At 63.1% G+C, this 15703-nt stretch overlaps 1 protein-coding gene across 1 annotated transcript; it reads right to left on the bottom strand.

Moving 5' to 3' along the window:
- Positions 1-15: 15 nt before the first annotated feature.
- On the bottom strand, positions 16-15637 carry CHLRE_05g239000v5 (uncharacterized protein). Its single transcript, XM_043062331.1, has 33 exons — positions 14890-15637; positions 14465-14674; positions 14261-14313; positions 13715-13966; positions 13136-13349; positions 12829-12913; positions 12249-12516; positions 11827-11993; positions 11542-11633; positions 10975-11091; positions 10541-10618; positions 10229-10363; positions 9854-9931; positions 9250-9396; positions 8714-8979; positions 8275-8556; positions 7894-8033; positions 7636-7718; positions 7191-7417; positions 6755-6868; positions 6459-6549; positions 5950-6120; positions 5625-5738; positions 4654-5574; positions 4358-4417; positions 3977-4063; positions 3541-3638; positions 2971-3146; positions 2379-2612; positions 2119-2195; positions 1659-1807; positions 1038-1161; positions 16-746 (listed from the first exon to the last, which is right to left on the bottom strand). The coding sequence occupies exons 1-33, from the start codon at positions 14956-14958 to the stop codon at positions 546-548; spliced, it is 5580 nt and encodes a 1859-aa protein (XP_042924895.1). The 5' UTR covers positions 14959-15637; the 3' UTR covers positions 16-545.
- Between the last annotated feature and the right edge of the window lie 66 nt (positions 15638-15703).

Raw genomic sequence — 15703 nt, 5'->3', positions numbered from 1 at the left:
TTGATGCGCGGTCCACTCGCTTGAATCGAAGATGCTTATGAAGAATGGTGCATGGCCCTAGATGGCGATGCATCCCTACTCACCACCCCAGCCGCAATGATTGGTGAGCGTTCGTTAAACATTCGCAACGGCCAGTCGGAGTCATTAGTTCGGAGCTGTGGCGCCCTTGCACAACGTTAGCCACCTGCGCCATCATGTTCGCCCAGTCCCACCCCGCGTCCGTACAAGCAGCAAATTCAGACCCCCAAGCTCAATCCACCCCCAACCCAACCTGGCCAGCAATGAAACGCCGACCGGGAAACAACTGATCCTACCGTAATCTACGGTAATCTCCCAATCCCCCAGCCCCACTTGTGCCAGCCAGTCCGTCCGCACTCGTCACATGAATGATGCACTTCCTCAGCGCCTGATGAATAAATGAATTGCAGCGGTGCGCCCAGTTGAACGATATTGAATGCGTACAATTGTTCCGTGTGTGTATCAGCACGTGAATGAACGTGCGGCCACACACCCTTACTTCGACCCTTGCGCTACGTCCCCAGCAACTACACAAATACCGCCGCGCCGCAATCCGTGGCATTGCCGCTGCCCCGACTCCTCGCGTAGTAGTCGTCCGTGGCCCAGCGGGCCAGGCGCGCCGCCGCGCCGCGGGCGGGGCTTGCGGCCGTGGGGCGGTAGGTGCTAGGAGCCAGGGCCGGGTCCACGTCCACACGGCTGCCCGCCTCTCCACCCGCACCGAGGTAATCCTGCGTGAAAGCACACACACGCGCAAACCGGCGCGCGCGGGTCACCAAGAACGCCATCACCGCCAGAAGCAAACCCACTGTAAATCGACCCTTCCCTGGTTTGTTTGCGCGCCATTTGTGAAGCGTCGTGTACACGCATGCCTGGCCCCCGCTCACCCCTTCCTTGGTTTATTTTGCGCGCCATTTGTGAAGTGGCGTGTATACGTATGCCTGGCCCCTGCTCACCCTATCCCGCACGCGAACGTGTTACGCGGACACTGCCTACTGCCCCTCGCGCACGCACACACGCACCTGCCATCCCGCCAGGCCGCCGCTATAGCCAGGGCCCAGCGGCGGCACCCGCTGGTCCACGAACAGCAGTGGGCCGTCATCGGCAGGCGAGGGCGAGGTGGTGTTGCCGTGCGCCGTGGAGGGCCTGGGCGCGTGCCGGTTTAAGTGTGTGTATTTGTGTGTGTTTGTGTGTGTTTGTGTGTGTTTGTGTGTGTGTGTGTGTTTGTGTGTGTGTGTATGTGTGTGCGAGTGTGTTTGTGTGTGTGTGTGTGTGTGTGTGTGTGTGTGTGTGTGTGTGTGTGTGTGTGTGTGTGTGTGTGTGTGCGTTAGAGCGAGGGCAAGGCGAATGAGTCAAGGCCTTGCATCTCCTGGGACGACACCCAAAGCAACATACATGTCGACCTGGTGCCTGATGCGTACTCATACGAACGAGTGTTTGGGCCCCACACAACACGTGCGGTGGCGCACATGCACACAGGCGCACGACCTGAACCCTGCACAGCTACACCTCTCCACGCGTCACGGGCACGGCACAACAAACTGACGCATCGCCACGACACCCACACACAACCGAAACCCAACCCCAATCAAATCCCCAACCCCCAACCAAATGCGCCAACCCCGAAACCCCACCCGCCGCACCTGAAGTACATGTTGCCGTACGCGGCCAGGCGGGTGGTGTTGTCCATGGCGGCAAACACGCGGGGGGCGGCGGGGTCCTGCCAGGCGGCGCCGTTGCACTCGGCCAGCGTGCAGCCGGGCGTGAGGCACATGCAGCCGGGGTCCAGGACCTGCACGTGCATGCATGCATGGATGCGGGGATGCGTGGATATATGTGTGGTCAGGATGGTCAGCACGGCTGATAAGCGGCAGGAGGCAGCCGCGGGTTCCTTATATTACTTGTCCGCCTGTGCCTTCTGAGGCATTACCGCCAGCATTGCAAATCAAAAGTAGGCAGGGAGAGACAAACGGATGGGTAAGCTGCTGCTGGGGTGCTGATAGTGAACATCACGTGATCACGGGCACAAGCGACCCGGTCTCGCTCGCCGCCCCCCCCCCCAGTACCAACGGGTGATGTCAAGGCCGACTCCTACGCACGCACCTCCATTGCTGAGGAGGGGATGAGAGACACGTTGTTCAGCTCCGCAAACAGCGGGTACCACTTCTCAGTGGCCTCGCCTGCGGGGTGGGGAGTTTGGGTGGTTGGGGGTTCGCAGAGCAAGGGATGCAACGGTCGTGTTGGCTCTGGCTGTGATTTACGTACGTAATTCGCAGTTTGTATAAGCAAAGCATCCGCCTTCTCCCAGCCCTCCCTTCTCCACCGTGCTCCTCCACACGCCAAGCCCCAATCCACCGCCTCACCCGCAAAGTCCCAGGGCAGTCCGTTGTCCGCGAAAAAGGCGCCGTACTTCTTGAGTGCCGTACACACGATCCGGGCGGCTCGCGGCAGCACACTGCAGTCGTACGACGCCGCCAGCCGTACACGCATGCCCATGTACGGCGCGTCGCGGCCGGTGTAACCGGCGGGCGCGAAGTGGGTGGCCGGCATTGCGTAGGCGGGCCGGGAGTTGGGGCCGGTGAAGCGCAGTGCGTGGTCTGTATGATACATGGAGTGACACAGACGGCATTAGCACGCATTTGTTGAAGGCTGCGGGCTGCGGGCATACCATAGCTCGGTCGAGCTGGGCGCGCGGGGACTCAGCCTAACACCTTACCTCACAGCGAGCAAACCCCACAGAGCCCTGCCGGTGCACCCCAAGGTGCACCCCAGCGTTGTTGCGCCGGCCTGATGGGGACCAGACCAGACCATTTGGGACGCATGGAACCCATTCCGCCCAGCCCGTCGGGCATTCGCGACTTTCGCTGTCCCGGCCATCCTCTCCCATACATATCCACATCAGTCCTAGTCACATACAGGCGCAGCAGTCGCGACCACGGCACTGCTGCCACTCACCAATCTCGCCCTTGACCGCCACCTCCTCCCACCGCACCAGCCCAGGCAGGATGGCCAAGCCCGCCGCGTCTGCCGAGGTGGAGCCCAGCGGCCTGCCCAGCGCGCTTCGGGACAGGTTGAAACGTGCCAGCGCATCCACACGCCACGTGCCGTTGCCCGTGACCGACGGCGGGAAGCTGCCGTGGGGCAGATCGCGGGGGAGGGAGAGATGGTCAGATGGGATGACGCCGTTGACGAGATGGGGCAGCACGTGCTGCCCGTATGGCTGACTGTCAACACCCTGCTCCCGCGCAGATTGTGTGGCACAACCAAATGGTGCGCCCACACGCACGGTATCAGTCTACCCAGACGGCCTCCTACGAGACGATGGACCACGCGCGCCGAAGCGTGCCGTGCTATGCACGCCCGTCCTAGACACGCCCATCGTAGACACACCGCGGTCGCACACCCCAGCACATCCACATGCCCGCCCCCTTCCCCTTCCCCTCCCCTTGTATGCAGTTTCTGGCTACGCCAGAAAATAATCATGAATGCAACCCCCTCCCCCCCCCCTCCCCTGCTCCCCCGCACCTCCTCCAGGCCTCGTACAGGGTGCACGTGGCGTTGTCCAGTACGACCAGGTGCCGGTCGCCGCCACAGGGCGGGTCGCCGCAGCCGGGGAACGCGACCTGTTTAGGCCACACACACATGGCGGTGAGGCGGGCGCACATACATGTTCGGCGCTTGGGAGCGATACACGGGCTTGGAAGCACGCACGTGCAATGCACGCGCGACCGCCACCGGAATGCAGCACGTGGCGCCGCCTACCGAGAGTCCCCCGTCACACACACACACACACACACACACACACACACACACACACACACACACACACACACACACACACACACACACACACACACACACACACACACACACACACACACACACACACACACAGAGCAAAAGCAAATACAGAAGCAAGAGCAGGAGCAGGAGCAAGAGCAAGAGCAACCCCCTACTCCACCTGTACGGAGGCGTTTGCGGGCAGGGGCGCCCGGTGGTCTGGGTCCAGCTGCGACTCGTCCGGGTAGCCGCCGGGGCCAAACTCCACCTGCAGCAGCAGGAGGTGGGAGAGAGGCAGGGGAGGGGAAGGGGTGACAATCACAAGGGGTGATGGTGGGCAGCATCCGCATTAGGGGGCAGAGAGGCAGAGGTTGGGTAAGGGGGATCGTGGGAAGCAGCATAGTAGTCAAGTCAGGCGTGGGAAGGCAAGGTGGCGGATAGAGCGTATGGTGCGGAGGTGGGGTTTCAAACCTAAAGGCCGCCGGACTGCCGAGACCTGGATCTCATGCTATCCTGGGTTTCGTGCTGACCCTACGTTTCGTGCAGGATGGCGCGGGCTCACCGGAAGGCGTGTGGGGTCCCTGTTGGTGTCTACGACGTTGATGGGCATACCCGCAGGCACCTGCAGCCGTGCAACAGCATGGAACAGGTAGGAACTTATCAGTGAGCGTAACTTCACGCACCAACGCTCCGCAGAAGACGAACAGCAGGTGGACGCATACCTGACCCCAACACCGCAACTGCAACCCCACATAAGGGAACCCCGCGTTCCTAGCCCGCCCCCAACCCCACGCCCACCCAACACTCACCCTCACACCTCACACGCACGGGCACCCTTCCCCGCGCCTTGCTACCCACCTTGAATCCGGCCACTTGCGTCTGGAATCCAAAATCCAGATGCAGACCCCCGGGTCCGATGTTGGATTTGATCGCGTCCGAGCGCGGGTGCACGGCTGCACCGCTGACGTCGGTGTGCCAGGCGTGGGAAGGCGGGTACAACGGGCACGAGCCGTCCGGGTTGCGGCCCGCCTCTCGTACATCGTACACGTACGGGTCCGTGAAGGACAGGCCTGCCAACTGCCGCCGCCGCTGCCGCCGCTGCTGCTGCTGCTGCTGCTGCTGCTGCTGCTGCTGCTGCTGCTGCTGCTGCTGCTGCTGCTGCTGCTGGCGGCGGCGGTTTTGCCGTACGCGGGTCGCAGGGCGTGCCGGGTGCTGGTGGGTGGAATGGGTGCTGCTGCTGTCGGGCCGCTGATGGTGGGAGGTATGGCGGCTTTGTGCTGGGGTGCGGGGGGCAGTGGGGTCGCCCGCCCAGCCCAGCGCCGCCAGGGGTTGCTCCAAGTGTGCTGGGACCAGGCTCCATGCGGGACCAGCAGACATACCAGGAAGCTCCTGCGCGTATGCCTGAAGCCCACTGCCGCTGTTGGCGCCTACACTGGCTGGGGGCACCACTGCCGCCGCTGCTGGTGGTGGTGATAAACGGGCGCCGCGCAGCGATGGCCGCGACGCGCCGGCGCCTATGGCCGCCGCCCCGGTTGCTTCAGCCGCCGCGGCACCGACTGCTGCTGCTGCTGCATTCGCGTGCCGGACGCTCCCCGCCGCCGCCGCCCGCTCCTCCTCCTGCTGCTGCTGGCCCCGCTGCCGCCACCTCAGCTGCTGCAGCATGAGCGTCTCTGCTCGCGACAGCGCCTGCGTCGCGAGCGCAGCAGCACCCGGCGCTGTCGCCTCCTGCAGCTCCTCCCCCACCGCTTGTGTCGACACCACGTCATCCAACCGCCGCCCCTGCTAGCCCCACGACTGTCGCCGCCAGCCAGACCGCTGGCGGGGTTTGCAAGCAGCAGCGCCCGGCGGCGGCGTGTGACAGCGGCAGATGCCCACTCGGTGGCGTTGCAGGGCGCCGTGGTGTTGGGCGGAACCACACGCAGCTGCTTATTCACGATTTGACCCTGTGTATGTGTGTGGTTCCAGTCGCAACTTGATCAAGCCGTGGGAAGGCAACGCAGGGTACCCTTGGGCCTGTAACCTCGCCGCCCCGCCCCGCCCCTGCCCCCGCCCCGCCCCGCCCCGCCCCGCCCCGCCCCGCCCTGCCCTGCCCCGCCCCGCCCCGCCCCGCCCCGCCCGGCCCCCGCCCCCACTCCACCCCCACTCCACCCCCACCTGCAGGATGCGCGCCTGCACCGCCAGCCGCAGCACCGAGCCCGCCGGCAGCGTGACGACGTTGTTGGCGAGAGTGATGTTTGAGTTTGCGGGGCCCACCTCGGAGTTGGGGCCCAGCTGCTTGGGGCTCACGTGCAGCAGCACGCCGGCGTGCATCTGGGAGGCCACGTGCTGCATGCGGGTAGCGTGGGGCGGGCGGGGTTGAAGGCAGGATCGGCTGGGAGGTCGGGTAAGATGCATGTCATGGTTATTAAGCACGCTGCACAGCTGACCGGGCAACTGTGCTTTTGGGCGAGCTAGCGTTGCCGTATCCCCCGCGTAGCAGCGATGCCGTTGTGTGGTGGTGTCCCAACCCTCTGCCCCCACTTCATGCGGCTCGCAGCACGCCGCTGTAGCCACATGCATCCAACTCACTGGCAGGCGGCTCACACCTCCATCACCATGCAACTAGGCACGGCTGTCGAACAAACAACAGCTACGGTACCAGCAGCAATCACACTCCCACTCACCAGCAGGCTGTTCTGCACGACTACAGCGTCACGCGCGCTGTACAACGCAATGCCGGCGCCCGTGGCGGTGTCCACAATGTTGTTGCGCACCCTGCATCGCATGCACCAGCCAGCAGGCACGTACGGCATGAGCCAGAAAGCGGCGGGAGCAGCAGGGGTGCGCGGCACGGCGGTTGCTATGCGCTCCCAGCGTGAGCCATCAGGCCTCGGCCGGCTGCCTTGCCTCCCATACATCCCGCTGCCACCTCCCCACTCCCGCTCCCCCAGACACACACGGCGCTAGGGTATGTACTCACATGGCGCTGACGCAATCGTGCCAGCTGCCGTTGCCCACACGCGGCCAGTCTGTGTCCATGATCGCGGCAGTCGAGTCCTCCGATCCCAGGATGATGCCTGGGCCGGTTGCGTTGCTGCAGAGCAATCAGTCACAGGCACGCAGGCAGGCAGGGTAGAAAGGCCGATCATCAGCAGTGCTGTACGTTGAGCCTGATGATGTGTGCGGTGCTGGCGAATGGTGGCTATGGCCGGTGGGAATACATATGCGCATGCAGGCAGTGTGAAACCAACGACCTAACGACTTCAGTCATCCGTAGAGCGGTACGCAGCAGCTCATGCACGCGCGCGGAGATCAAATCATGTGCCATGTGCGCTTTCTACCGCCTGTCTCAATACCGGCATCGTTCCCACAGAGCCTCCCAAAAAACGCAGATAGGCAAGGCATGGATCACTCACATGATCAGGTTCCTCTCCACCAGCAGTCCCCGCACGCCGCCGCCCAGCCGCATACCCGCGCCGCCAGGGTTTGACACGCGGCTGCCACGGACCGTGACCCCGCCGCCGCCGTACACCTCCACGCCCGTGCCCCCCGGGGAGGTGATGGTGAGGCCGTCCAACATCACGTCGCGCACGAAGGTGGACAGCTTGACGCCCTGGTTTCCGCAGCTGCTGAGCGCCATGTTCTGTTATTCAAAGTGTGAGTTTGCGTGGTGATGGGGGTAGCACTTTGCGGATGATGATCGTGATGTTGTGACGTACATGATGGTCGTGACGTGCGAATGAAGCAGTGATAAGCAGATGGTGGGCTTGCGGTTTGGGGAGCATAGGGTCATGGGGTTGCAATAGCGTGGGGTTGCAATAGCGTGGGGTGGCGGCGTGGGGTGGCGGCGTGGCGGCGCACCTTGACGGCCGTGATCTTGGGCCCCACTGCCGACCTGTCGCTATTTGCCACCCAGAAGTCCCAGAAGGGGCTGCTGCCGCTGCCTGCGGGTTTGTATAATTGAAATTATGGGACACCGTCAGTAGGCGATATGTGCGGTGAAAAAGCAGCACTTCACAAGGTGAGATATCGTGAGGCACAGCATGGCACGTGTGGGTTTGTAAGCACGCGCGGGACTGGTGCCGTGTGCCCTGACCCCGACATCTAGCACGCACCCACCGCCGCCTGTGTCGAAGAACACGCACGCGCCGGCGCCGCCGCCCTTCATGGCCACATCGAAGCCGTTCAGCGAGAGCGCAGTGGCGCCGCCGTAGATGTAGATGCAGGGGGTGGTGGCGCCCGGCGCAGAGGCGTTGCAGCTGCGCATGGTGCGTAAGGGCGGGCAAGGAGCAAGAAGGTGAACAGGCGCGCCAAATAATAATGTGGGGATTGTAATGCCGTGGGGGTTGTAATACCGTGGGGATTTTAAGCCCATGGGGATTGCAGGTATGCGGTCAACACGCACGCCGCACGCGCACTTCCAAGGGCACGGCATGCCGGCCCGCCCGCCACCATCACCCAGACCTCCGCTCCCCCGCCCTGCCGCTCCCGCGCTCTCACGTGAGTACGGCACGGCGCCCTGCTGTCAGGTCTGCTGGGTGGGTGGTGATGGTGACGTTGGTGGAGTCACGGATGTTAACGGGTCCGGCATGCGTCTGGGCGGGCCCGGCGCGAAGCCAGATGCGGTCGCCCATGTTGGACCTTTCGACTGCCCGCTGCAGGCTCTTGAAGGGCCGCGGGTAGTTGGAGTAGTAGTCGAAGGGCTGGTCGTCGGTGCCGTTGACGAAATCCACGGTGAGGTTTTGCGGAATGCGCGGCAGCCACAGATAGAATGGCCAGGCCCTGTGAAGTTTGTCAGGAGCGGGTTTGAAGTCAGGAGGGCCCGAATAAGATGGGGTTGGCAGGACACGGAAGGTGTTTGCTGTGATGCTGGCTTAGCCCCCACACCGCATCCGCGCCCACACCTGCAGTATCGCAGTACCTCAGTACCCCCACCCACTTGTCGTACACAGGCACGGGGCCAATGCCTGTGAACGGCGCCCGCCCCGCAAAGGCGCTTGGCACGGGCGCGGGCACCCCGGGCTTGACGGCGCCTGCCGCGCCAGCCTGGATGGCTCCGGCATCGCGGCGGCCGGTGGTGGGGCGGGCGCGGCCGTGGAAGTCGGTCGTGACGTTTGGAAGCCCGAGGGGCATGGCGGGCGGCACACGGCTGCGGGCGGGGCTGCAGGCCAGTGGGGTGAAGGACGGGTCCAAGCCAGGCTCCGCCTGTGGAACGAGACAGGAGAGAGGGACGGGAAGCAGAAATTGTATGGTGTGGGTGTGTAGATACCAGCCCAAAGCAACGGCCGGTGGTGGGGCGGGAAGCTGAGAGGTGCAGGCCCGCCGGACGTTTTGGGAAGGATGCAGGATTCTACAGCTGGTCCATTCTACAGTATACTTTGCTTGCAACTCCCTCTTCTACACCACCCGCCCAGCACCAGTACCAGCACCAGCACCAGCACCGCCACCGCCAGCACTGTCCCGCGCCCCGCTCACCTCGGTGCTGTTGACGTCGCAGCCGCACCAGCCAGCCCAACCCGCCGCGCCGCCCACCCAGGGCCCGCGCGGGGCGCCGCTGCGGGCGTCCTCCAACATGGCCCCCACTCCCCACACAAAAGACGAGTTGGGCCGCGCCGCGCCGGCCTGCACTCCCGCCCACACACATACAGGCACCATGTTTGTGTTCGTGTGTGTTTGTGCTTGCGTGTGTGAGCTGCAGGTGCGAGCACCAGGGTCGCAGAGTGCTGTGGCGACCCTGGGACGTGTTTGAGGAGGCCGCTTGGACTTGTTTGCCGATACGTCGTCCTATTATTTCCGCTGACGAGCAACCCTTGCTCTTGCGGCTGTGCGCGTGCTTGATCGCTATACCCCCAAGAACCCTCTGGCCCGGCTATCAAGATGAAGGTACACAGCTAGCACATAAGTAAACACAAGCACCGGCCCGCCCGATCCTCGGCCTCTACCTCACCTCATGACACAAAGCCCCACCGCCTTCTCGCCCCCCCCTGACGATTCCTTGACTCTTGAGGCCTATTGGGCTTGGTGGCATACCACATCCCCTTCCCCCCTCACCACTTCCCCCTAACCCCTCACCCCTCACCTGGTCGTAGTACACATTGTACCCCATGACAAGTGCCGAGCTAAGGTTGGCGGCAGCTGGCAGGCCGTCCGCACGCACCTGCACACGCACACAAACACAACTTTAACACCGTCTTTGGGTGGTTCTTCTTGCATCCTTTGTGCTCTCTAAGAGCACACGTAACACCTGAGATGCGATGCGGCGGGGGAGGGTTGTGGGGTGGATGTGGGTGCCATGGGGCGAGCACGTACGGCCCGCCTGGCTGTGCGTGTGTGACGTTCAGCCCACCCCCACTCGATCTCTGGGTTCGGGGTTGGCAATGGTTGCTTTTGGGATTGGAATGAAGAACTACCCACACCCATCCTCACGTCCCCATCCCCCACACGCCGCCCCCACCTGAACCAGTGGCCCGCCCAGCGCGGCGGAGGACTTCACCACCAGGTTGCCCCACACCACGTGCGGCGGGGCGGCGGCGCAGGGGGTGGTGCCCCAGGCGCCGCCGCGGGGTGTGCCGTCAAACAGGATCGCGGCCTGGCAGGCAGGCGGGCGGTGCAGTCGGTAAGTAAGGCGCTGGCAAGGCTTGTTTGCTCCAGGGATGGGACACTCGCTCATTTCACCCCTTCAATTTCCCTGAGACCTGCGCGGAATAGGAGGCCATGCTCGCGCATGCCGCTGGCACCGTGCCGCCACTCCCGATCACGCGCCCACCTGCCCCTCCTCCTGCACCCGCCACAGGGTGTTGTGAGTGACCACGCCGCCCTGCGACGCGCGCAGCAGCACCGCAGCCTGCGCGGGACAAGCGGTCAAAAACACGGTTGGCCGCCGGTTGGCGCGCTGATGGCGGGATGCCGTTGTGTGTGTCAGCGTGTGTGTCAGATGCTGGTGGCGGCCTGGGAGGACCTGCTGGACTATTTTGGAGTGTTTGATCGTGCAGGCATGTGATGCCCCTATACGCTACCTGTTTTGGAAACCACTGTGTTGTGCCTTGACACATCCAGCATCTACTGTTACCGCATACAAACATGCTCCAAACCACACTGTGCCCGGGCGTTTCCCGTAGCCCCCCCACCGCGCCAACCCATGACCTTACCCAATCGATCACCCGTCGACGCAACCACGCACCCGCCCATCCGCCCGCCCACCTGCGCCACTGCGGTGATGACGTTGTTGCGCAGGGTGGTGTTGATCGCCTCCGCCAGGCCGGGGTTGGGGCCGTCGGGGCGGGTGTCCATGAGCTGGGGGTCCGTGTAGCCGCCCACCTGCGTGTCAAGGAGAGGGCGGGCAGGGTGGTGGTGGTGGTGGTGGTGGTGTTGGTGGCGGGTGATGGTGATGATGATGGTTGTGGTGGTGGTGGTTGCGGGTGATGGTGGTTGCGGGTGTTGGTGTTGGTGTTGGTGTTGGTGTTGGTGGTGTTGGTGGGGGCGTACGGCCGCGCAGGCTTCCTCAGGCGTGGAAGGGAGCGTGGAGCAGACGTGGTCCAAGCCGCGGCGTGCTGTGTGTGGGCTGTCCGGGCACCAGCTGTCCGACCGCGTTGCGGCCTGCCAGCCGCCACGTCAGCAGCCGCCCGCTGCTACCACCTCGCCATCCCCCGCTTGCAACTCACACCTCTGCCTGTGCTCCGCTCGTTTTAGCTTGGTTTGGTTTAGTTTGGGCTGGCATTTACACCCCTCATCCAATCCGACCCTCCCACACTTCCCCCAATTGCAGACCTCGAAGCCGCGTTGGGCCGCGGACACCCAGTTGCGCTCCAGCAGGGTCCGGGCGCAGCCGCCCGACAGCACCACCGCGGCGGATGGAATGTCTGCACGGACAGAAACGACGGGAACACAAGAGCTCAAACTCGCTGAGTTGTAATATGAACACGGCAAGACAGACGGCAAGAGCAGGATTGTATAACCGTCGGCGATCATGGTGGTTGTGCTAATGCAGCGACTGCCCACCAACAGACAGCAACCGAACAGGAAGAGGCGAAAACGGCGACGTACGGCCCGCACCGTGGAAGTAGCAATCCCGTACGGTCAGATCGTACGACTGTACGGCATCGAGTCCGTAGCCGTACGTGCGCATCCGCGCGCCCGTGTTGTAGATCTCGCAGGCGCTCAGGGTGTTGTTGACCGCCCTCATGGACATCTTGATTGCAGAGGATCCCGTGTCGTGGATCCTGTTGGTTGTCATGTTGGAGTCACGGTCATCGCAGCGGACTTTCAAAGATAGCATAGCCGGGCTTAGGCGCGGGCGGGGTCTAAAAGCCGACAACACGACTTCCAAAGACACTCCAACCCCACCAACACCAAAACTGACATCACTGCGTGCTGGCCACCCGCACACACACCGCACGCCAACCGCCACAATCGCATCAGCCCCATCACACATCACTCATCACACATCACGCAAAAACACAACGCCTTTACCAGACCTGAGGTTCTGGAACAGCCAGTTACTGGGCGCGCTGGCCCGTGTGGGCCGGTCCGCCGCACCCCAGTCCGACCAGCTAGACATGAGGCTGATGCCGTAGTAGTGCCCGCCCACCACCTCCAGATTGGACAGCACACCGCCGTCGGCGCCCGGGAAGATGGTGATGACGTTGACAGCGGCCCGTGGGTCGGAGGTGGGGCTGCCGATGACCGCCCAGTGGCCGGGCGCGGACTGGATCCGGATCCGGGGGGTGTAGATGGACACCGCGCCTGTGTGTGTGTGTGTGTGTGTGTGTGTGTGTGTGTGTGTGTGTTCGTTTGTGTCTGCGTGTGTGTGTATGTGTAGTGGGGGTGTGTGTGTGTGTGTTGCCGTCTGTGTGTGTTGCCGTGTGCATATTCACGTGTGTGTTTGCGGTCAGTCGGAGGGTTGGAGTCGGGGAATATGTGTGCCGAACATGTGGGAGCTTATGCCGGAACGTGGAACACCATACCCGCCCACGAGAGTCCAGGTTCCGGCTGCAAAAGCACAGGCTGTTCAGCCCACCACCAGGGTTGCACCGTGCACCCCAGCATCTTGCTGACCTGCATAGGTGCCGGTGGTGAGGTAGATGGAATCGCCTGGCTCGGCCAGTGTGAGCGCGTAGGCCAGAGTGCGAAGCGGAAGCAGCTGTTGAGGGAGCGCAGGAATAACGGGGGAAGCACTCAGGCTAGGGACACACCGCACCCCTTACTGTTGCATTGCGCGTATGACCTCCCACCCGAAATCCCCGCATCCCACACGCACGCGAATTCCCCTCGACAGGTTCTGGGTTGGCAGTGGTCAATTTTGGGGTTGGAATGAACTATCCCCCTCCCCCTCCCCACCCCAGTCCGCAGCCCTCAGCCCCACCTGGTGACCGCTGCCGGTGTCGTCACTGCCGCCGTTCGCCACCCACCACGTGCGCGGCACCGCGGCGCAGATGGCGGGCTTGGCGGCGGTGGGCGGCGGCATGGCCAGGACCGCCTGTGAGGCGTTGAGGTTGTAGGTGACGGACAGGGCGGGGCGGCGCAACGTGCCGTTGCGCCACATGCTGCTGACCAAGTCCGTGGTGCCGTTCATGCCCCTGCAGGAGGTGCGCAGCAGGCGTGGCGTGCGAGCGAGTAAGCTCAGTAACTTAAGAATCCCCGAACTCAAACCATCCCCCCCCCATACACGTTCTGTGATAGGCGCCGGCGGGATGCAAACAGTGACCCAAGCGACTGCCGCGCACACAGCCGACTGGAGCTGAACCGTGTTGCGGCCCGTGAGCGGTCTGCACCTCATCCCTACTTCCGGCCCCCGCCGCCGCACTGCCGGTCACGCATACCGTACAACAGCACTGCCCTGCCTGCGCGCTTCCTTCCATTGCGCTCTTTAACACACACACACACACACACACACACACACACACACACACACACACACAAACACACATGTACACAACCGCACCTGAACATCAGCCCGTAGTTGGCGCCGCCGCTGTCGGCAAGCCAGGTCCCCACCAGGGTGGGCGGCAGCGGGATGCTGCGTGTCCAGTACCCGTTGCGCCCGTCCGCCGGCACCGCCCAGCTAACGTTGGCGGCGGGGCTGCAGTCGCCCCAGCCGCCGGCGGCGCCGCCACCCGTGCCACCGGCGCCGTCCGACCAGCGCTCCGAGGCGGATCCATTCCAGCGGTTGTAGATCCAGCCGGTGGATGCGAACCTGGATCCATGGAACGGACATGATCCGGATGAGGATCAGGTGCGTGTCAACCTCCAGGGCTTTGATCTCAGTACCCGAATGGGCACTGCGGCATCCGGTTCTGGAAACACTGGTTGAGTCAGGGCAGGTTGCAGAGCTCCAACCCGGCGCACACGAGGCGTGCTCCCTGTACGGGGTATTGATCGCGTCCAAAGCACATTTGGCCTGGCACACCGCAATCCCCCCAGGCCCGCTGACACCTCTCAGCAACTGATGGCCCTCACCCCGCCCGCCTAGGCCCCACCCCCAACCCACCTGTCTTCCCCCGGACCCAGCTGGTAGTTCCACGGTCTGGTCATGAAACATGCCTGCGGTGTGGCATGGAATGCAGTGTGGTATGCTGCAGCCAGCGCGTCAGCGGACAGGGCCCCACCCCAGGCTTTATGCATTGCTGCAAGCAAACCCAGCATGCCCCCACCGCCTCTTTAGCCAACCCCGTGAATGTGTCAGGGTTCCTACCTGCATCCTTAGCCACGCATTCCAGTTGACAACTGTGACCGTTAGCTCGGCGCTCTCGACCACCGCGCTCGGGGGGATGTAGCGGTGGAGGTCATCGAAGCGAAGCAGCACACGATACATCGTGCCGCCCTGCTCCCCGCCTATCGTCAGCGTTCCCCCCGTCGCCTGGGCTCCCCAGTACGTGATGCCATTCGGATACCAGTTCAGAATCTGAAGGCACGAGGTCGGGAGAGGAAGACGATGAAAGAAGGGCAGGGGTCTGGGGTGTGAGCCGCGTGCGACAGGCGCGCAACCACGCACAGGGCAAACAAGGGCAGGCTGTTCGCACGCAGGCACGCCACGCCTCACATGCCTCCTTAGCCCCCCCCCTTTACGCCCCTCCTGGTAACCCCCTTTCCTCTTTACAGCATCTTGTCAGCGCTTGCCTGCGTCGTTATCAGCGCCTCTCTTGTAGAGTTGTAAACCGTGGCGTTTTGAAGAGACGTCGCGGGCATCGTTCGGCCGTTCACAAACAGTACCGTGGTTCTCTGGGCATACACCGCATTTATGCTTGACAACGCCAATAATGCACCCAGCTGCGCCACGACGCGGTAAACGGCATGCGCCATGCTGGCCTGCTCCCTTGAAGCGCCGCGCCGCCCAAGGTTGGTTTATACGTTATCTCAATGGAGTCTGAAACCCGATGTTGTAACTCGCAAGCATGAAACGGTGCGCTCGGGGGAGGCCGACGAGCAACTTTTGCTCCGAACCAAGTTTATTGCTAATAAAAGATTTCTATCACTAGGCGAGCACACGTTGAGGCGATACTGAATGGCGGCAGGGCAACGCGGTAGGCCCTAACAAAGCTGGCGAACGTGGCGTTGCTTGACGGATAAATAAATGAATGCACTACTGCAAAGAATGGGTAGTGAGGTCTCTACAGTTTAAGCGGGCGGGAGGCGCGATACACGCCGTGTTGACACGAGCTCAGGATCCAGCTCTGCTCGGGCTTTACCGCAGGAAACAGTTAACACTTCACAGTTCCACCGCGCCAGGCCTGCTATGTAATATGCAGGGATCGTGCATAGCAACTATGTTCGGACGCGGTCGTCCGTGCTGCTTCTGGCACTGGAACATAGCTGCTGCCGTCAGGGGTACGAGGCCGAGCGCCACGTTCGTCGCCAGCTACAAGATTTTTGTAGCATGATATTGCGAGTGGCTTCAAAGCCTGCGTCGATGAGCTGGGGACGGGGCTGCGAG

This window comes from Chlamydomonas reinhardtii, chromosome 5 (assembly GCF_000002595.2).
Source record: "Chlamydomonas reinhardtii strain CC-503 cw92 mt+ chromosome 5, whole genome shotgun sequence".
Lineage (NCBI taxonomy): Eukaryota > Viridiplantae > Chlorophyta > Chlorophyceae > Chlamydomonadales > Chlamydomonadaceae > Chlamydomonas > Chlamydomonas reinhardtii.
Note: the sequence above shows the minus strand (reverse complement) of the source record. Positions and strands in the feature narration are given on the sequence as shown.

Coding starts and splice junctions, on each gene's coding strand:
- CHLRE_05g239000v5 (XM_043062331.1), bottom strand. CDS start 14,958: ATGCCCGCGACGTCTCTTCAAAACGCCACGGTTTACAACTCTACAAGA. Junction 10,364..10,540: donor GGGTGCAGGAGGAGGGGCAG/GTGGGCGCGTGA, acceptor CCTGCCTGCCAG/GCCGCGATCCTGTTTGACGG. Junction 8,034..8,274: donor GGGCGCCGTGCCGTACTCAC/GTGAGAGCGCGG, acceptor CACCATGCGCAG/CTGCAACGCCTCTGCGCCGG.